At 41.4% G+C, this 20,133-nt stretch overlaps 1 protein-coding gene across 1 annotated transcript; it reads left to right on the top strand.

Moving 5' to 3' along the window:
- Nucleotides 1-12,824: 12,824 nt before the first annotated feature.
- On the top strand, nt 12,825-18,197 carry LOC129761440 (uncharacterized). Its single transcript, XM_055759160.1, has one exon. It carries the CDS (start codon nt 12,825-12,827, stop codon nt 18,195-18,197), a length of 5,373 nt encoding a protein of 1,790 aa, XP_055615135.1.
- Nucleotides 18,198-20,133: the final 1,936 nt, after the last annotated feature.

The following is a 20,133-nucleotide window of genomic DNA, read 5'->3' as shown; positions in this document are numbered from 1 at the left end:
CCTGTTCCGGATCAAGGTGTGCGAGGAAGCCCTAGGTGGACATTTGAATGATGTTGTATTTCACACATAATGGCATAAACCAATCTTTAATTTGAAATTAAAATTTCATCGAAATTCGAATTCTAAGTGTGTTTTATTTCAATTTACTTTCGGAATTTAAAGTTGGAAAACCCTGTACATCCTTATCGGATCGGTCATGCATTTCGTTATTCATCGTGCGTAGTACATAGGTATTTTTACTGAGAAGGTCATAAAAAAACTCCTTTAAAAACTCTCGATCTATATATTTTTATTCAATCGCGGAGACCCAGGTCATTTTTGGCAACCTGAGAAGGTCGCTAAGAAACCCTTTTAATATTTCTCTAATCGACGATATATTCTTAACCTGAGGAGGTCACCGAGGAAATTCTTTTAAACTCGCTAAAACTGACTATGTATTTCGATGAGTAATTTCTTCAATGGTTAATTTGTTAAAAAAAGGGTTGAAATTAGGGGTTCTAATTTCTCATATATTTGTTCAGACCGCAACGCTTCCCCTAACAGTGACTAGAAAATCAGGCACCGAGATGATGACTCCCAAAAAAGGTGACCCTATCAAAAATACTACTGAATGCGTCGTACAGGTATCTACGATGTCAATGTATATAACGATCGTACTCGAAAAATGCAACAGACAATAATCGCCCTTCATAATCGCTCAGAATTTTTCTATCGGGTGAAGTTCTGACGAGTTTGGCGGATTTCGGCACAAAAACAACATCGTTTGCCTCGTACCACTCCATTACCGGTTTCGCGTAATGGCACTATGCCAGATCCGGCCAAAACAGAGTATTACCTTCGTGGAGGAAGGGTGGCAGGCGCTTCTGAAGGCATTCTTCTTTATATATTTCATCGTGGGTGGTGCCGGTCGTTATGTACAGCTTGCTGAATTTCTGCACCTACAGATCGCCTGCCACACCAAGTATTTCTTGGCAAATTCGTTCTTCTTCCGGAACTTCTCCGGAACATCCAGGTGGGGCTTTCAGAAGAAAAATAACAGGCCAGAGATATGCTTGGCGTCCGCTCTAATGTACAGTAATTCAAAGTCGTGATCGTATTCCACCATGCGGATCTCTTTTCCCGTCTTTTGAATGTCGGGAACAAGGTTTCGCAGCACTCTATTTAGAAAAAGCCATAGTGTCATATGAGAGTAAAAAGGGTCGCTATCTGTTGTCAGAATAACGGTTTTCATTTCTTTAAGAATGAGGAATGCAGGTGCGAATATAAGAAAGTCGACTCAAACTCATATTCGTACGTTGGTTGAAATTTCAACTCGTTTTTTAAGGCGTTGATCAATTTCAGGATTCAATAATCAGTATGGTACTCCTTGTTCATTTCAACTATCTATAGCTGTCTTTAGTCGCTATCTTCGAGTTTTTTGTGTATTCGGAAGGAATGTTCATCAATTTTGACATAGAACTACGTCTTTCGGGAAGGGTGCCAAATCAGAAAACAGGTCACGTTTCTGTGAAAAAATATTAACGTTAATAACTATTTTCACAGCGAACAAATTCTGATGCTTTGCACACCAATGGAATCGGAAATTCTCTAAGATTCGTTTGATATACTATACAGGACAGTCCACTAATGCCTACACAGTTTAGTTTAATGAAAACTGGAAGCATTCTCATTTTCCCATACATTTGTTCTGCCGATTTGTGTGCATTCCCGAACAGAGCTGTCAATAACGAGTAACTGATATATTCGTTTCTGCCCGTTTTCAACATATTTGGTTTAAATAAGCCATCCGCGATTTGAAGCCACACCACTTCTCGTTTGGTGATCATCGAAGCAACATGGTTGCCGCAGAGCGTCGCGCAGTGGTCTCTGAAAAAATTTAGGCGGCCAAAACTCAAATTTTGCTAGCTAAAAACTCAATTTTTGGTAGTCTGGGGTTTTCGAATACGCTGAGTTCATTTCTCAACTCGGTTTCACAAAAAAAAACCAAAAGGGGAAGAAGAGGCAAGGGGGCAAAGTTCAAAATTTTCAGTTTTCATCTTGTTCGATACTAAAATGTATGTTTTCGGATACGGAGAGTTTATTTTTCAACTTGGTTTCACTAAAAAACAAAAAAAGAGGAAAACATTGATTTTTCGAAGCATCGGTTAACTTTGAAAAATCGTAACTCAAAAACGAAAAAAAGGGTGGGTTATATCTATGATATAACCACAAGGTTGACGTGGGACTACCTTAGCTTAGCAATAATTCGTTTGAATTGATTAAATTCTTGATTGAATGAAACAGTTTCCAACTTCAATTGAATTCAATATAGTTGCTTTGTGAGTAAAAAGATAGTATAATGCCATGTAAGGTAAATTCATGCATTGTGATAGATTATGTTCTTCGTTACAAGTAAATTTCATGACAGACCTTTTACGTTTGGTATGATGCCTAGGACAAAATATATGTACGGAAGAATTATCAAACGATTATTTTATTTTACATTTCCCTCTGAATTTTACATCTCTCAAGTGTACGTACTTCTCGAACACCTTGGTTTTGAAGTCTGTGTTAGGGAAACACATTTCAATCGGAACAAAAATACCCCCGACTTATATGTATCTGCAATGCCAATTTCCCCAAGCACCATGGATTAGAAGTCTGTGTTAGGGAAACACATTTCAGTAGAAACAAAAATACCCGCGACTTGCATGAATTTTCTGTTAGGGAACACATTTCGGTGGGAACAAAAGCTCCCCTTACTTTCATGTGTTTGCAATGCCGATTTCTCCATCGCTGATTGATTTTGAAGTTTGTGTTAGAGAACATTTTTCTGTGAGAACAAAAGTCCCCCTACTTTCATGTATTTGCAATGCCGATTTCCCCAAGGCTGCTTGGTATTGATGACTGTGTTAGGGAAACCGTAAATCGTGCCAATCAAAACTTGGCAGTTAGGGCGTTTAGATAACGCCTAATATTTTACAGTTATTCAATTGTTTATCTAATGAAAAATAACATTTTGTTAGTTGCGATAGATGCGTAGAAATATTCTCTATCAATTGATGCAAACATCTTTCCGATCCAGTAAGAAATGTTCGAGTTATAAGCATTCGAAATCTTCCATTTTTTCCATTATGTTCTGTATTTAGGTTTTCATTTTACCCTCCATATATTCCGGTTAGACGTAGTCCCACGTCAAAAAGTGCCTCTCTGGTTTCGACATATAATTTGTGAAAAATCCTCAGCTTTACAGAAGAAATGTGAAAAAATATAGCGCCCTTGGTACCGATCATATAATAACAATAATAACGAGAACAGATTTCAAATTTTCTGCAGGTGTAGTGTTTAAAAAAAAAACCAGGTGATTGGCTTTAATTTGATATGTCGATCATCTGAATCGGCTAAGTAGTTCAAAAGTTATGAAATTTTGAAAAAAATCATTTTTGGAAAAAAGAGGAAAAAGTCTCCCTACTGAAAAAATGGTCACCCTACTGAAAAAATAAAAAATACGGGTCTAATGTTTTGCGATAAAGAACCAAACTACCACTTTTCACGAAAATATAAGAACCACTATATCGGTTTGGCATGGAATGGCTGATTTCGGGATAATATTGAGAAAAAGCCCAAAAGGGGGGATTTCGGGTGAAAAACTCAATTGAAAGACAATTTGAGGAACACTTTCATTAAAATCGTTTTGCGGGGGAACGCGGGGCAAGTTTTATGAATCCATCCGGGGGAAAATTAAACTTCTAAAATAGTACTTACTATGTGTGGAGTTAACAAATACTAAAACCAACCGAATTTTGAAACTGGCAACAAATGCAAATTCTCCGTTAAAAATGCTTCAAGAAACATAATGAGCCAAAAAAAATCGACCAAAAACTTCACCAAAACACATGTTAGAAAAACACACGCGAAATAGTGGCACCGGCGAGCATCCGAAACTGGTATCTTATCGCGTTGCCAGAGCAATGATGCGCGCGCGGAATGGGGTGAAACACGTGATCCTAGATGTCTTGAACATCCTAGAACAGCTATACTCAACCTGCGGCCCGCGGGTCACATGTGGACCGGCAAGCTTTTCCGGTTGGCCCATCTGGTGTTACTTTATTTTGAACTATTTTTAATGTGTAACAATAACGAAAACCTATGAAATCATCACCTATTTTTTACGCAGGGCCTATATCTTTCAGTAATGGTGCAAAATCAGAAAACAGAACACGGTTTTATGAAATAGAAATAGAAAACGCAGCGTTTTTTTAATTTATCGAGTATAAACAAGTTATTCGCGATTTCACAACATTCATGATTCAGAGTTTAGTTTAGTTTTCCAAATAGGCTTTTTTTTTCAAAGTTAAAGCCGAATTTAAAGCCTCTATAATTCGAACTTGCAAACCGCAGTCGTTCTCAATACTGATTTCAGACAAAGCTGATTTGTTCGATAGAAAGGACAAATGAAAGACTGGTATCCACATAGTGAACATATATCACGGTGGAGACACTGTGTTGATTTTCACGTCGTCTGGTGGAGAGTGTTTCTTTATTTTTGCACCACATCATTCTTGAATCTGTACTGGAGTGCAAGTTGAAAATTTCGAAAACGATATGTAACATTTGGGGAGCAAGGATTCGAGCGTTAACATCTCTTTGCCGGTTGAGAGAAGTGGTATTACAATTACTTTCAAAAGATAAAAAGTGTGTAGGTGATGTTTGTTAATTATTGACCTAATTTTTCACAGCTTTAAAAGCCAACAAATGAAATCACAAAAATCTATAAGTTTTGGTGAAATCATAAGAACTCAGTAGATGATGCATGTCGTCGGATTGCTGTATTGCTACCATGTTGAACGAACGTGCAGAGCTTGCACAAGTTAAGCATAAAAAATATTAAAAATATAACCAATCTTCACATAACGTTTCATACAGATATGTGGAGATTGTTGCGTATAATTGAATCACACGTACAAATTGTTGAATTTATGGTGGAAGAGAGATTCTGTAAATTTGGAAGCGTGTTCGGATTTATTGGTGTTATGATGATGATGTTTTGAATTATAGAGGCTCTCTCAGATTCTCAGATTTCCTCAGTTAATACGCCTCTAGCCTTAAAAAAGGCCAATTTGGAAAACTAAATAAAACATTGGGCCTTGACAAAGACCATTTGGAATGCTGCCGCTGTCGCTGCCAAATGGTCACTAGCAAGATGACTAATAAATCGTGAATGATTTAATGGTGACATTCCGATCGATCAATTAATTTTTCGTGAATTCAAGCATTGTTTCAGGGTTTAAAATGTCATCAAAGTGCAACGCATTTGAAGCCGGGTGTGAAAAAGCTATTTTCAGCAGTGAGTGCTGTGTTCTTCTGTGGAAACTTGAAGTTTGCGAACCATTCGCAAACAATGAAACCTCTCCCTCACTGAGAGCATTCATTCAACGGCCCTCAGTGCTACCAAATATTGGTGCTAAAAAGTTTCATTCTTGAATTACTATAATGTTTGTTTTTCGGCATTCATAATTCCTACGTTAACAATGCGGTCGTGTCTTAGACACAAGCGGCTCGCGACACCATGACTACCACGTGTTTGTGGCCCATCTGAAAAAAAGGTTGAGTAACGCTGTCCTAGAATAAGGCACTGTAGGATTTTTTTTGTTTTTATGCAACTTCATTTTTTGAGTTTTGTCCGCCTAAATTTTCTCAGGGACCACTGTGGAGCGGGAGAGGATTGTTTTCTTGTCGGGAGAAGGAGGAGTATGGAATAGAGTTTCTTTCCACAAGGGCCCTTCTCAGGGCTAGAGGCGGAAATCAAAAATAGAATAGAATGAAAACACAGATGCGAGTGAGCTAGCACAACACAACGAGCGAGTTCCATTCATGCCTAATGCTGATTTCACACACATACGTACACAGCTCGATAGAAGGAGAGGAATCCCTCTGTATTGAGGTGTGACAAAGAAGAGCAGCATACGAGATTTTTTTGTACTAGTGCGGATATGGAAGAGTGTCCCGAATTTTGGAATATAGATATACAGTGCATTTATTTAGATAAACGTATATTTCATGAAAGTATGCTTTCTAATTCCAGCAGGGTAACCTTACTGTTGCATTTTGTGGGGTTCGATCACATCTCAAGCGGAATATAGGAGCAAAAGGATTCATTGTTAGTGATCGATATCTGAGAGGGAAGGAGAAATTCTGATGCGAGTTGAACCAAATAAACGAGAAGTGACGATAGCTTTCGATTCTACTCGACTCTTTCGAGTCTACTGAAGTAATAAAAAATTAAATAGCTAAAAAGATATTACAAAAATTTCGATGCATTCTAAAATAATATCCGAAGTGATAAACAAGTGGATTGAATAATATAATTCCGTAGGTCTACGTCGAAAACTGCGGTCGTGTCCTAGATACAACCCATTACAATTTTTTTTCATCAAGTGGTTTTTAAAATCGTTATTTTTAGAAAGTTGATGGTTTCTAAATTTTCCTACAGGCGGTGTTGTTATGGAACATATAGATCAACATAATACTACCATTCGTTCAATACAATAACCAATAAAATCTGTGCATCTTATGTAAAATAACCAAAACTTGAATTCGTATGAGGATATATTGGACACGGTGTAAGTCCAGATTCTGTTCAGGGCTTCAGATTCTCGACTGGCCAACTTATTCGCCACATCAAAAACTAATCGATAGCTTAAGGGGAGTTATCTCACGAAGGATAGATGCAATGAACAGTATCGGAGAGTTACAGAGCTTAAACGAGTAGTTTTCTCCGTGTGGAGCGGAGATCTGAGTGTAGCGCTGTGGATCGCGACGCATTGACAGTCAGTTTCGAGAAAGTGTTGCTGAAAAACGATCAGCTATCTTGAGCTTTCCGGTTGCACAGAATCCTGTCCAAACCATGCACGAACCTCCACCAAAATTCCTCCGCTAGATTGTAACTATAAATTGAGAAAATGCGTTGACCAAGCGTTTAGGGTTAAACACAAAAAATGTTTGGGACAACTACTGAACTCTCTGGCTCTGACCCGTCCGATTCCTTGCAGCTAGACTGTGATCGATGTGAAGCTCCCATTGATCAATGTGCGGATTATATTGAACAATATGAGACTCATCACGACGCCCGGATTTATTGTCTGGAACATATTCTAGGGTACTTTAGGGTAAATGAACGGAATTTTTGTGTGCCGAGGGAAATTCGTTGTAGACCTAAAGGCTCTTTCCATACTTTCTAAGTTCAACAGTACATGATGGAATTTCAGTAGGTTTACCACACAAAAGCCGTTTTACCCTTTTTTTTTGTTTTAGAATAGTTCATATTGTTTTTTTTTTCTTCAAATTTTCGCTTTTTTTCAAAAATGTCATTAATCATGAGCCGATACCACTTTCACTCTTTGTTACGGCAAATGTGTTGTGCGCTGTTCAGAACCCGCCTGAACAACTGATGTTAAAGTGCAATGTAATGTGAACATGACAGCGATAACACGGTAACAATTCAACTGTGGGTTAGTATATACAGGGTGACGCATAAGTCACGTAACCGATTTGCACAAAAAAATTCGTATAAAAAAAAAGCCTCACGATACAAAATCTTTATTCTCGAATAAAACACGATACAAAGTGGACAACTGAACCGCTTAGGAAACAACACGCTCGATAGTTGCAACGCGATCGTTTTTTTTTTCTTCAGAGAGCGTTGCGTGACTTATACGCCACCCTGTACATAATTTTTGAAGGCTATTCCCAATGCAAAATTATGCACCTGCTAAATTACCTTAGTGTTTCAAATAAAATCTGTGAATAGAATGTCACACCCATGAAACGCATCTTTACCAATATCAATAAGTTCAGTGACTTGAATATCTTGCAAGCATCGCTTCAAGCTTTCCGAACGAAAATTCCACCACCCATATAATGTAGAAAGCACAAATTATCGCCGCCGCTATCGAGAGCCTCCGAAACCAGAAATACCGTCACCGAGAGCCGGGTGCATTCTTTATCTGTACGCGAAGTGTCCATTGGAGCTCAATCAGACTGCCGGCTTATCAGCAGCACCAGTTGTCTGGATGGTAGTATTTATATGTAAATTACGGCGAAACGGCGATAATTGCCGCAACATTGTATCGGCTCCTCTCCCTCGGGAATGGGAACAATTAAGAGTTAAAAACGATAAGTAAGTGTTCCGAAAATGGGTTCTGGCCAAAATATCGAACCGATTCCGATAATAACCCCTAATGGTTATTGACGATTTTTTTTCCTGCACGCAAAAGACGCAAATTTTCATTGATGAACTCATGCCCTATGGAATGCAAGGAAAACGATTTCTCCTAATCGCTAATTTGCCACTGACGTGTGTCACACCTTGAGCAAATAGGATCTGAAGCTCTCGACTTCCCATGTTCATGATGCCTTTAGTGACATATCTATGAGTGCAACAACGAATGCTCTATTTGTCGAAGAGCAAGGTGTATGCGTGTAAACACACTCAGCGAGTTATTGACGTTGTCGAGCGGCAGTATATTTCACCGGTTATCAGTGCACCACTTGAGATAAACTCTCCCTTCTTTGATCGGAACACAATATGATTTAGTTGCCTCAGACAGGCAGCTGCAGTGGTTTTTCCGCCATTGTGAAGTGCCTGGGTACGACTAAACAGAGTGTTTATACATGCGTTTGGGGTAGCGATTTTGTTGCATTTGTAGCAGGGTTATGTGAAACACTTGAGGTAAATAATTACTCGGGGAAGTTTCCTCGCCATCCGATCGTGTGTGGGAATCAATCTAGCGAGGAAGAGGAGAATCACGGCATTTCACTGCCGGAAAAGTATAAAATGAAAACACATATTTTCAACAGAAGTTAACCATATCCTAAGGCGTCGTGCACAAATTACGTAACGCCATAAGGGAGGGGAGGGGGGTCGAGGTTGCGTTACTTTCTATGTATTAGAGATAGGAAATTGCGTTACGTAGGGGGGAAGGGGTCCAAAATTCGGATTTTTAGCGTTACGTAATTTGTGCGCGACGCCTAATAGTGTTTCTTAACATTTCAAAACATTATTCATGGCATTTTACTACAAATACGAAGGAATATACTGATAGCAAATACTCATCGACATCTGAGCTTAATTGTGTATCTAAAATGATTTTGGCGGAACTGAAACTTTGCCAACTTGTTCGGCATTAGGAACAATGCCATTTTACGGTATGAGTTTTTCAAATTCTATCACGACTAATTTTTGAGAAAGGCTTATGCAAAAGTGGTATAATTTATAAAATGTACTATAAATCCAAAATGGGTTATTCGATAGGAATGGTGTATTAGACAAAACTATAGTTTATAATTTTAGCGGTTCTGGCAAAAATGCTCATTGAGAGAAACAAAAACTTTTTTTAACCGAAAAAAAAATTAATATGAAGTTTAAAAATGGAAGTTCTCAAAAACGGCATTTTTTTAAATATGAATTTTTGACTCAATGCCCATATTGTCTCCAAAAACTGTAAGAAATTTGATCCTGGGCAAATTAATATGATTTTTTTATGACTCTTTAAAATTTGCACGTTTTTTTACAACAAAAACTATTAGGTGTACCGGTAAGTTTTTTCAGTTTTACAACAGATGACGTAACTTGATTATTGTTCCAGTGAATCAAATTTCCAGACATTCGTTGGAAAGCTACTGTCATTGCGCGTCTTTTTCAGTATATGTTAAAAAGTTGAAGCGTAAACAACATAGTTTTTGCCACTTCGAACATGTCGAATTTCGTACCGACGAGAGTGTTTTTGCGGAGAGTGTTACTTCATTACTTCAATATGACGAAAAAAAAACTGCGGAAAGTCATCGCATTTTGGTGGAAGTTTATGGTGACCATGCTCCAACTGAGCGAACGTGTCGTAAGTGGTTTGCACGGTTTAAAAGTGGTAATTTTGACTTGAAAGATGAAGAACGTTGCGGACCGCCAAAAAGTTTGAAGATGAAAAATTGGAGGCTTTACTCGATCAAGATCCGTCACAAACACAACAAGAACTTGCAGATATACTTGGAGTAGCCCAGCAAACCATATCCGATCGTTTAAAAGCAATGGGAATGATCCGAAAGATAGGTGCCGTATAAATTGAAGCCACGAGACATCGAATGCCGTTTTTTAACGTGCGAACAACTGCCCCAACCGCATAAGAGTAAGGGTTTTTTTTGCATCGAATCATTACTGGCGATGAAAAGTGGGTCCATTACGAAAATCGTAAACGCCGGGCAATGTATGGATACCTCGTACATGCATCAATATTCACGGCCAGGAGGTTATGCTGTCTATTTGGTGGGACCAGCTGGGTGTGGTGTACTATGAGCTGCTTAAACCGAATGAAACCATTACGGGAGACCTCTACCGAACCCAATTGATGGGTTTGAGCCGTGCACTGAAGGAAAACGGTCACAATACGAGCAAAGAAACGATAAAGTTATTTTGCAGCACAGCAATGCTCGGCCGAATGTCGCGAAACCGGTCAAAACATACTTGAAAACGCTGAAATGGGAGGTCCTATCCCACCCGCCGTATTCCACAGACATTGCTCCGTCCGATTGCTACCTTTTTCGATCGATACAACATGGCCTGGTTGACCAGCACTTCTCCAATTTTGATGAAGTCAAAAATTGGATCGATGTGTGGTTAGCCGATGATTTCCGCAAAGGGATCCGCGAATTGCCAGAAAGATGTAAAAAAGTTGTGACTAGCGATGGGCAATACTTTGAATATTAAATTTGTAACCATTTTTGCAGAATAAAGCATTATTCTTTGAAAAAAAAAAACGAAGAAACTTACCTATACTCCGGTATTATAATAACTACAACATTCTCGTCGATGAAATATATGAAATTGTTTAAATTTTTACAAAAAAAAACCATTTTTTTTATTTACGCTAGAACAAATATTTTAAAAATTGAAATTAATTACTCTCAAAAACTTCTTTTACATGTTTTCTTTAAAAAGAATTACAACTTATCCAAATTTTGTTCATAGTCAAGACAGCTTTATATTGTAATACCTGTTTTTGTGCGCATTTTGAATGTGCGAAGAGGTAACATGTCTCAGCGCACAAAAGGAAAACAAAGGGGAATTGAACATTGATCACGAGTGGAATCATTAGGATTTGGGCCATTTACTTGAGTTTTTTTTATGCGGTTCCTATCCACCGCATAGAAAAGGTTCGCGTAGCGAAAATTATTTAGCTACTGGTGAAGTTTACTACGATTTTTATGCCATTATTCTGTGCGGTTCCTATCCCTCGCTTAAAAACAGGTTCGCCTGTAGTACATTTGAAAATTTATATCTTTTATAATTTCTGAAATATATGAGATTTTTGACTCAAGAAAAAAAAATGCTTTACGCGTAAAATTTTTGTGTGTAAATTCTCGCGTTTAACACGTTATTGGCGTGTTTCTAAATAGAAAATGGTTTGCAGAATATAAAAAATCGCGATGACCTACACACTAAAATGTTACGATTCAAACATTCAATTTCGATTTTCTATTTTTTTCTCAATGATTTCTTATTAATTGTTCGATATTTTTACATAAAAACATAAATTATTTCCTACATTTCATTTTTTGAACAAATATTTAGTGCACCTTTTAGTGTCTGAGAGAATTTTTTTTTTAAATTTTGAGTTCTTTTCAACTTTTTCTGCGAAAAATCTTAACATCGAACGGAAATCTTAACTAAAAATATCAAATTTTAAAAAATCATCGATACCAAATGAATTTTTTTTTTCTTTAAAACAAAAGCATCTAAACAAAGCATATAATAATTGTCCATACTATTAGCAAAAAGTCATCCATACATCGGAAGAAGAGTATCGCTTTCCGAGCAAAAGTTTTTCTAGAACAAAAAAAATCAAGTTTTCTTTGGAAAACTACTATTGTTCACGCACATCATATGCCGCGCGTGAATTCTATGTAATGCTCCTTCCGAGCACCCCCGTAAAAACTACTAAGCAAGCTTTGCTTTTTCCTGTTTTCTAGTATCCATAGAGATAATAAATTTTTTCATTCGGAAAAAGACAGCCAACCGCGTCGGTCGCTATAGAACATTGTAGCAAATAAATTAGTTCGAGAAAATTGCTTCGTTTTTGAGTGCGTGTACTGAAGAAGGAAGAATCGAAATAGGTGAACCCAGACCCTCTGACCATCAAACCGAGACGGGTCCGAACATTGGTGCCGTGACCAGGATTTTGCTGTAGGTCAAAGGGTTATCGGATACGCAATTTTTGGTCGTTTGTTCGTCGCTATTCTACAAGCCAGCTATAGGGTAAAGGACCCTGCTGCATTTTTAAAATTGGAGCATAGTATATCAGCATACAAGGCCTATTGTACAGGCTCAAACGGTGAGTACCTGTCCAATAATTTATGCTGATTCTGTTGGATCTACCGGATCTTTCTTTCTCGGTACCTGCTGCGCACTTTTCTTTCTCGAAATTTCCAAATACGGCTTGAACTATTTCAACGCATGCTACTGCGATTTGGTGCTTGAGTTTGGAAAACTATCTCGCTTGAACGAATTGCCCGCGATCATGGGAGGCCTTGTTCATCGTTACGTCGTGAGCATTGGTCTTTTTTCACGAGTTACCCAATCGATGCCGACACACTTACCTGGACAGCATTGGTCAAACAACGCTTCCGGATTATTGTTCCTGTATCAGAATTAAACAAAATACAAGGCCTATTTTCATAGGCTCGCAGGTGAGCCTCTTTCCAATCCTCATACTATTCTCCAGTGGGTGCTTGTTTGTGTTCCTTGTTTCGCAGCTGTCGTTTCATTTCGTCTGCTTTCCATCAACATCGTCATCATGGGGAAGAAGATGAAGGCAAACCTTCAACTCCGAGAGGCTGTTATTGGATTCGTATACCGGACCGAAAAGTTTGTTAAGAACTACGACGCTGACACCGACGTCCACCAACTGCAAGAACGGATAGCAAAACTGGATGAGAAGTGGAGCGAATTTGAAAGCGTCCAAGGTGACATTGAGGAATTGGAGGAGGATGAAAATAACATGGCGGCCCATGAGCAGTTTCGAGCGGATTTCGAGGAGCTGTTTTTTAAGGTAAAGGCAGGGTTGAGGTCCAAGTTACCATTCTCTCCACCCTCTCCCACCGCTACTTCTTCCATTAGAGATAGGAATGTGGGTGCATGTACTGGCATTCGGTTGCCCAAGATCAGCTTGCCAGAGTTCAGTGGGGAATACGATAAATGGCTGCCATTCTTTGATACTTTCCGATCATTGATTCATGAAAACACGGATTTAAATCAGATCCAAAAATTTCATCATTTGCGAGCGTCTCTAAGGGGTGAAGCACTTAAGGTGGTGGATTCCTTCCAAATGAGCGAAGCTAGTTATGGGGTCGCCTGGTCTGCCTTGGTGAAACGTTATTCGAATAAATACCTTCAGAAGAAACGCCATGTAAACGCGATGTTGCAATACCCGAAAGTGAAGAAGAGGTCGGCAAATGGAATACACGAGTTAATTGAATGCTTCGATCGACATACGAAAATTCTCGATCAACTAGGAGAAATTACTACGGACTGGGGAGCGATGTTGATGCAGCTGTTGGTGTCGAAACTTGACGATGAGTCGCTGAAGGACTGGGAGGAGCGTGCGGTCAAGAAAGACGATCCTGTTTTCGCAGATGTTATGGAGTTTCTTGAAGGACAGACACGGATCCTGGATGCTGTAGCGGTCGATCGACGTTCGGAGAATCTGCCATCACATTTCTCCACCGCTAACTCCAGCTTCAAGAAATCGGGTTCCAAATTTTCTGTGCATGCAACCACGGACACTCCCTCGATGCAGTGTTTTCAATGCAACGGTCGACATTACCTCACAAGCTGTCCTGCATTTGGCCAGATGTCATTAGAGAAACGTTTCCAAGTAGTCAACTCTAAGAAGCTGTGCAGTAACTGTTTGAAACAAGGTCATCTGAATCGTGACTGCACTTCGCGTTTCCGTTGTCGCACTTGTAGCAAGAAACACCATTCTCTTCTCCACCCTGGAATAGACGCGGCGGCTCTCACTCCAACTGTTAATCCAACTACGCAGGTGCCGTCTTCGAATCGGCAACAAACAAGCCCTTCCACACATGTGGTTTCAACAGACGATTCTTTGCAAACGGTGCAGAGTTCAGTGGCCACAATTTTCGCTTCCAACGTCGCGACAGAACATCGAGAGTATCATGTCTTCCTTTCCACGGTACTGGTGTCGGTAAAGGACTGCAACGGGCGGTCACATCTGGCAAGGGCGCTTTTGGACAGTGGGTCACAGGCAAATCTTATCTCGGATCGTCTGTGTCAGATTCTCAAGTTACCTCGGAAAGGAGTTAGTGTGCCGATTTCTGGTATTGGTAGTTCTACTTTTCGAGTTTCACATTCCGTGTCGACGACGATTTCATCTCGAATAAGCGATTACTCAGTACCGATGGAATTCTTTGTAATGAAGAAAGTGACTGAGGACCAACCATCAGCGACTATCCCCATTGGAGACTGGAATCTTCCAACCGACATCGAGTTAGCTGATCCAGGGTTCAACAAACGTGGTGCGATTGACCTTCTTCTCGGATTGGAATATTTCTACGAGTTCCTCCTGCTCAATGGTGGCCGGGTTCAAATCCAGCGCATAGGCAACGGGCGTCCACTATTCGTCAACACAGTATTCGGGTGGGTTGCAGCAGGAAAGGTTAACTTAGGTCGAATGAATCCAGTTCCCGTTTGTCATGTGGCAGTTGACAACTCATTGGAGCAGAAGATCGAGCGATTCTGGACTATTGAGGAGATTCAGGACGTTCCGCGGCTAACACAAGAAGAAATCGATTGCGAAAATCATTATAAAGTCACGTTTTCGCGTGACACCGAAGGACGATATGTGGTTCGGCTCCCAAAACGATTGGGTTTCGAAAAGATGATCGGAGACTCAAGAGAAATGGCGGTACGGCGATTGATTCAGCTGGAGAGGCGTTTTAAGCGGGATGAAGATTTGCATAAGCGGTACAGTGACTCCATACGAGACTACTTGATCAACGGGCACATGTTATTGGTCGAAGATGTGGAGGAACGGTCTGAGCATCGGCTCGTGTGTTACTTGCCACATCATCCGGTCATCAAGGAGACCAGCACGACAACAAAGATTCGACCAGTGTTCGATGGATCAGCCAAGACAACCAGTAATTATTCCCTTAACAATGCACTGATGACGGGACCGGTTATTCAGGATCAACTAATTGATCTGATCTTACGTTTCCGCAAGCACAAGGTAGCGTTAGTCGCAGACATCGAAAAGATGTACCTACAGGTGAAGGTGCATTCGGACGACTGTCCACTCCAACGCATTCTCTGGCGGTTCTCTCCATCCGATCCGATAAAGACTTACGAGTTACAACGGGTAACATTTGGTTTGGCGCCCTCTTCTTTCCTCGCTACTCGATCACTCCAGCAGTTGGCGGAAGATGAAGGCGATGCGTTCCCACGAGCGAAAGCGGCGCTCGTCGACGATTTCTATATAGACGATTACATCGGAGGCGCTGATTCTGTGGAAGAAGCGGTATTACTGAGACAGGAACTTGAGCAGTTGTTACCAAAAGGTGGTTTTCGATTGCGCAAATGGAATTCCAGTACGGAAGGCGTGCTGGAAGGCGTATCTGCAGAAGATTTAGGAACGCAAACTACATTGGTGCTCGACAAGGAAGAGCAAGTGAAGGCGCTAGGTGTCATTTGGAAACCGGGGCCGGATGTACTTGGTATCGACGTCTCCACATCTAGCATAATCGGTTGCTGGACTAGGCGACAGGTGTATTCGGTCATTGCACGACTTTTCGACCCACTCGGACTCATTGGTCCAGTCATAACATGGGCCAAGGTTCGGATGCAGCAGCTCTGGGTGGCTACCCAAGATTGGGACGAGCCACTTTCACAGGAATTAACGGAACGGTGGGCTCAATTCTACGAACAACTTCCTCTCCTCTCTAATGTTAAGGTGAATCGTTTCGCCTTCTGCTCGCAGCCATACCTGGTGCAGTTTCACATCTTCTCAGATGCGTCGGAGGCGGCGTATGGGGCGTGTATTTATGCTCGAACGATTAGTCAAACGGGACTGATCAAGGTGGAGTTATTGTCATCAAAATCACGACCAGCACCGCTGAAAAGGGTCAGCATCGCAAGGTTGGAGCTCTGCGGGGCGTTGCTCGCAGCGAAACTCTACCAAAAAGTACGACATGCGCTAAAGATGGACGACACTGAAGCTTGGTTTTGGTCTGATTCGACGGTGGTCCTTTGCTGGTTGAGATCACCATCCTATGTCTGGCCGACGTACGTTGCGAACCGTGTCTCACAAATCCAGGAATGGACGAAAGGTCATCGATGGAATCACGTCAAGGGGACGGAGAATCCAGCCGATCTCGTGTCACTAGGAGTCACACCGAAGGACTTTGTCGATCTGCAAAACTGGTTCCACGGTCCTGCTTGGTTATCGTTGCTGGACCAACACTGGAATAATCCCAAACGGTATGATGATCCACCGGAAGACCAATTAGAACGAAAACGGATCATTTTAACCGCTTTAACACATATGGAACCACATCCACTAATCGACCGTATCTCATCGTACTGGAAGTTGCTTCGAGTAACAGCTCTTTGTTTACGCTTCGCGCGGAAATGTCAGCGTCGACACAACGAAATTCCTGACATCTCTCACATCAGTGTCGCAGAACTGCAAGTCGCAAAACAAGTTTTGGTTCGTCAGGTGCAGCAGGAAGCGTTCGCTACAGAGCTTAAGGAGCTATCCAATCATCGCGTCGTCCCAGTCCGTTCACCGTTGAAACTCCTCAACCCGTTTCTCGATCAGCAAGGCGTACTCCGTGTTGGTGGCCGGCTTGAAGCCGCGAACGAATCGTTTCCCGTAAGGCACCCCATCATCATCCCTAGCAAACACTCGTTCTCGCGTCTTGTCGCTGTTGCATACCATCAGCTCTCCCTTCACGCTGGCCCACGTATGACGCTCGCACAAGTCCGCCAGGAATATTGGCCCCTGAATGGCATGTCTCTAGCAAGCTATACTTACCGGAATTGCATTCGCTGTTTCCGAAGCAACCCTGTCCCTGTCACTCAACCTCCCGGACGGTTTCCTCGTTCTCGAACACTTCCCGCTCGACCTTTTGCCACTACTGGCGTAGATTTCTGTGGACCAATCTACCTCAAACCCGTTCACCGCAAAGCTGCAGCGCAGAAGGCCTACATCGCTGTTTTCGTCTGCTTCTGTACCAAAGCAGTTCACTTGGAGTTAGTGGGCGATTTGTCGACAGCTAAATTCATCGCCGCTCTTTGTCGTTTCGTTGGAAAACGAGGCGTTCCTGCCGAAATCCAATCGGACAACGGGCTCAATTTCAAAGGAGCTAGCAACGAACTCCGAGCGCTATACGATCTGCTCAATGATTCCTCAAGCGCAACCACCATTAGCAACGAAGCGGCTCAGAATGGAATCGTGTGGAAATTAATTCCACCGAAAGCTCCAAACTTCGGTGGTCTTTGGGAAGCCGCCGTCAAATCCGCTAAGTCTTCTCTGGTGAAACTTCTCGGACAACGTCGGCTGTCGTTCGAGGATATGACCACCGTTCTTGGTCAGGTTGAAGCGGTAATGAATTCTCGCCCTTTGACACCCCTTTCCGAGGTCCCCGACGAATTGGATGTCCTGACCCCGGGTCATTTTCTCACCGGATCTTCGCTGTTGGCGATTCCAGATCCGGACTATACAGGCGTTCCAACCAATAGGCTCGAACACTACCAACAACTTCAACAGCTCATCCAGCAGCACTGGAAGCGTTGGCGAAGGGAGTACATCTCGCAACTCCATAACGTCAACCAGCGTGCCTTTCCACCGATCAAACTGAAGGTCGGACAGATGGTCGTCCTGAAGGAGGATGACAAAGCACCGTACTCTTGGCCCCTCGGCCGTATCACTGAAGTCCACCCTGGCCCGGACGGAGTGGTCAGAGTAGTGACTCTGAGGACATCGCAAGGGATATACAAACGGCCGGCGTCTCGTGTTTGCCTGTTGCCGTTTGAGAAGGACTCGAGAGGGCAACCATCAACCTCCTGCCTTCTGCAGTCAACCAGTGGAACCCCGAGGGACGTGACGTCACCTACTCACAACTATGAAGCACAAGGACATAACAAGTGATGAAGATAAAATAATTGTAATATAGATTTAGTAAATCCTCATGCGGATATAGGTGGCCGGCATGTTCACGCACATCATATGCCGCGCGTGAATTCTAAGGACCGTATCGTTATTTATGGGTACGCCTTAGAGTCTCCGTCTGAAAAAGACTATAGCTTGTTTTGACAGCTGTTTATTTTTCTCCTGTTGTTGACACAGTTAGCGTTCAGTTAGCATTGTTAAAAGATCGTTTTTTCCTAAAAGTGCAATCATGAGAGGGCTAACAGAAGAAAAACGAAAATCCATTGTGACCAGATACTGCTCCGAAACAGGAATATCAATGAGAAAATTGGCGAAGGCGGAAGGAGTAAGCGTCCATGCGGTCCAAAACGCTATCAAGCGATTTGGTATGTATAATACATTGAAGGATCTACCCGGTCGCGGCAGAAAACCTGGGCCATCCAAGCCAAACTTGGATAAAAAGATTTGCAGGCAATTTGAAAGAAAAAAGGAATTATCGATACGGGATTGCGCAAAAAAGTGTGGAACATCAATCGGTATGGTTCAACGTGCCAAAGAACGTAACTCACTGAAGGCATATAGAAAGCAAAAATGTCCCAAACGCAGCCAAATTCAGGCAAGTTCCGTGAAAACCCGTGCCCGTAAGCTTTACGATGGGATTTTAAGCAAACGCGAACTGTGCATCGTCATGGATGATGAAACCTACGTCAAACTGGACTACAAAACTCTTCCTGGGGCACAGTTTTACACTGTAAAGCAAGGAACAGATGTCCCGAACGCGGAGAAGTCAATTTTTTGCGAAAAATTCGGTAAGAAAGTGCTGGTTTGGCAAGCTGTTTGTCAATGTAGCATGAAATCATCTCCTTTCTTCACTCTCGGGAATATGAATGGTGAAATTTACCGGAAAGAATGTCTCCAAAAGCGTGTGTTACCGCTCATCCGAAAGCACACTGGTCCGACACTATTTTGGCCTGATTTGGCATCATGCCACTATGCACGTTTGACCTTGGATTGGTATCGCGAGAATAATGTCGATTTTGTGGAAAAGGAGATGAATCCTCCAAATTGTCCGCAAATAAGACCTATTGAAAAATTTTGGGCTTTGATGAAGGGACGACTGCGGAAGAAGGACAAGGCAGCCGATGACCTTGAGCAGTTCAAAAAGGATTGGATAAATGTGAGCAAACAAGTCGATGAGACGGTTGTCCAGAACCTAATGAGGGACATCAAGAAGCAGGTGCGATCATTGGCGCGAAAATCAGAATCTTGATTATTTTTTACTGTTACTCCTTTCTTTCATTCATAAGATACAATATTTTGATATCAGAACTGAAAAATAAATGCAATATTTGAAATAAAGCTGTGTTTTGAGCGTACCCATAATTAACGATACGGTCCTTATGTAATGCTCCTTCCGAGCACCCCCGTAAAAACTACTAAGCAAGCTTTGCTTTTTCCTGTTTTCTAGTATCCATAGAGATAATAAATTTTTTCATTCGGAAAAAGACAGCCAACCGCGTCGGTCGCTATAGAACATTGTAGCAAATAAATTAGTTCGAGAAAATTGCTTCGTTTTTGAGTGCGTGTACTGAAGAAGGAAGAATCGAAATAGGTGAACCCAGACCCTCTGACCATCAAACCGAGACGGGTCCGAACAACTATGAATGTTTAAATCGTAAAATTTGAGAGAGAAGATTATCTTGATAGACATATTCTGCAATTTTTTCCATTTTAGAAACACGTCAAAAACATGACAAACGCGAGAATTTACACACATAAATTTTACGAGTAAAACATTATTTTTCCTGGAGTCTCCATACAAAAATGCCATATATTCCAGAAACTATAAATGATAAAAAGTTGATGTCTTGGACAAAAGTTCATATTTTAATAAAATCTAATGCTTTGACGAATAAACTATATTGGTATCTTGATT

Source organism: Toxorhynchites rutilus, chromosome 1 (genome assembly GCF_029784135.1).
Source record: "Toxorhynchites rutilus septentrionalis strain SRP chromosome 1, ASM2978413v1, whole genome shotgun sequence".
Classification (NCBI taxonomy): domain Eukaryota; kingdom Metazoa; phylum Arthropoda; class Insecta; order Diptera; family Culicidae; genus Toxorhynchites; species Toxorhynchites rutilus.
This window is presented reverse-complemented; position numbering and strand designations above follow the sequence as displayed.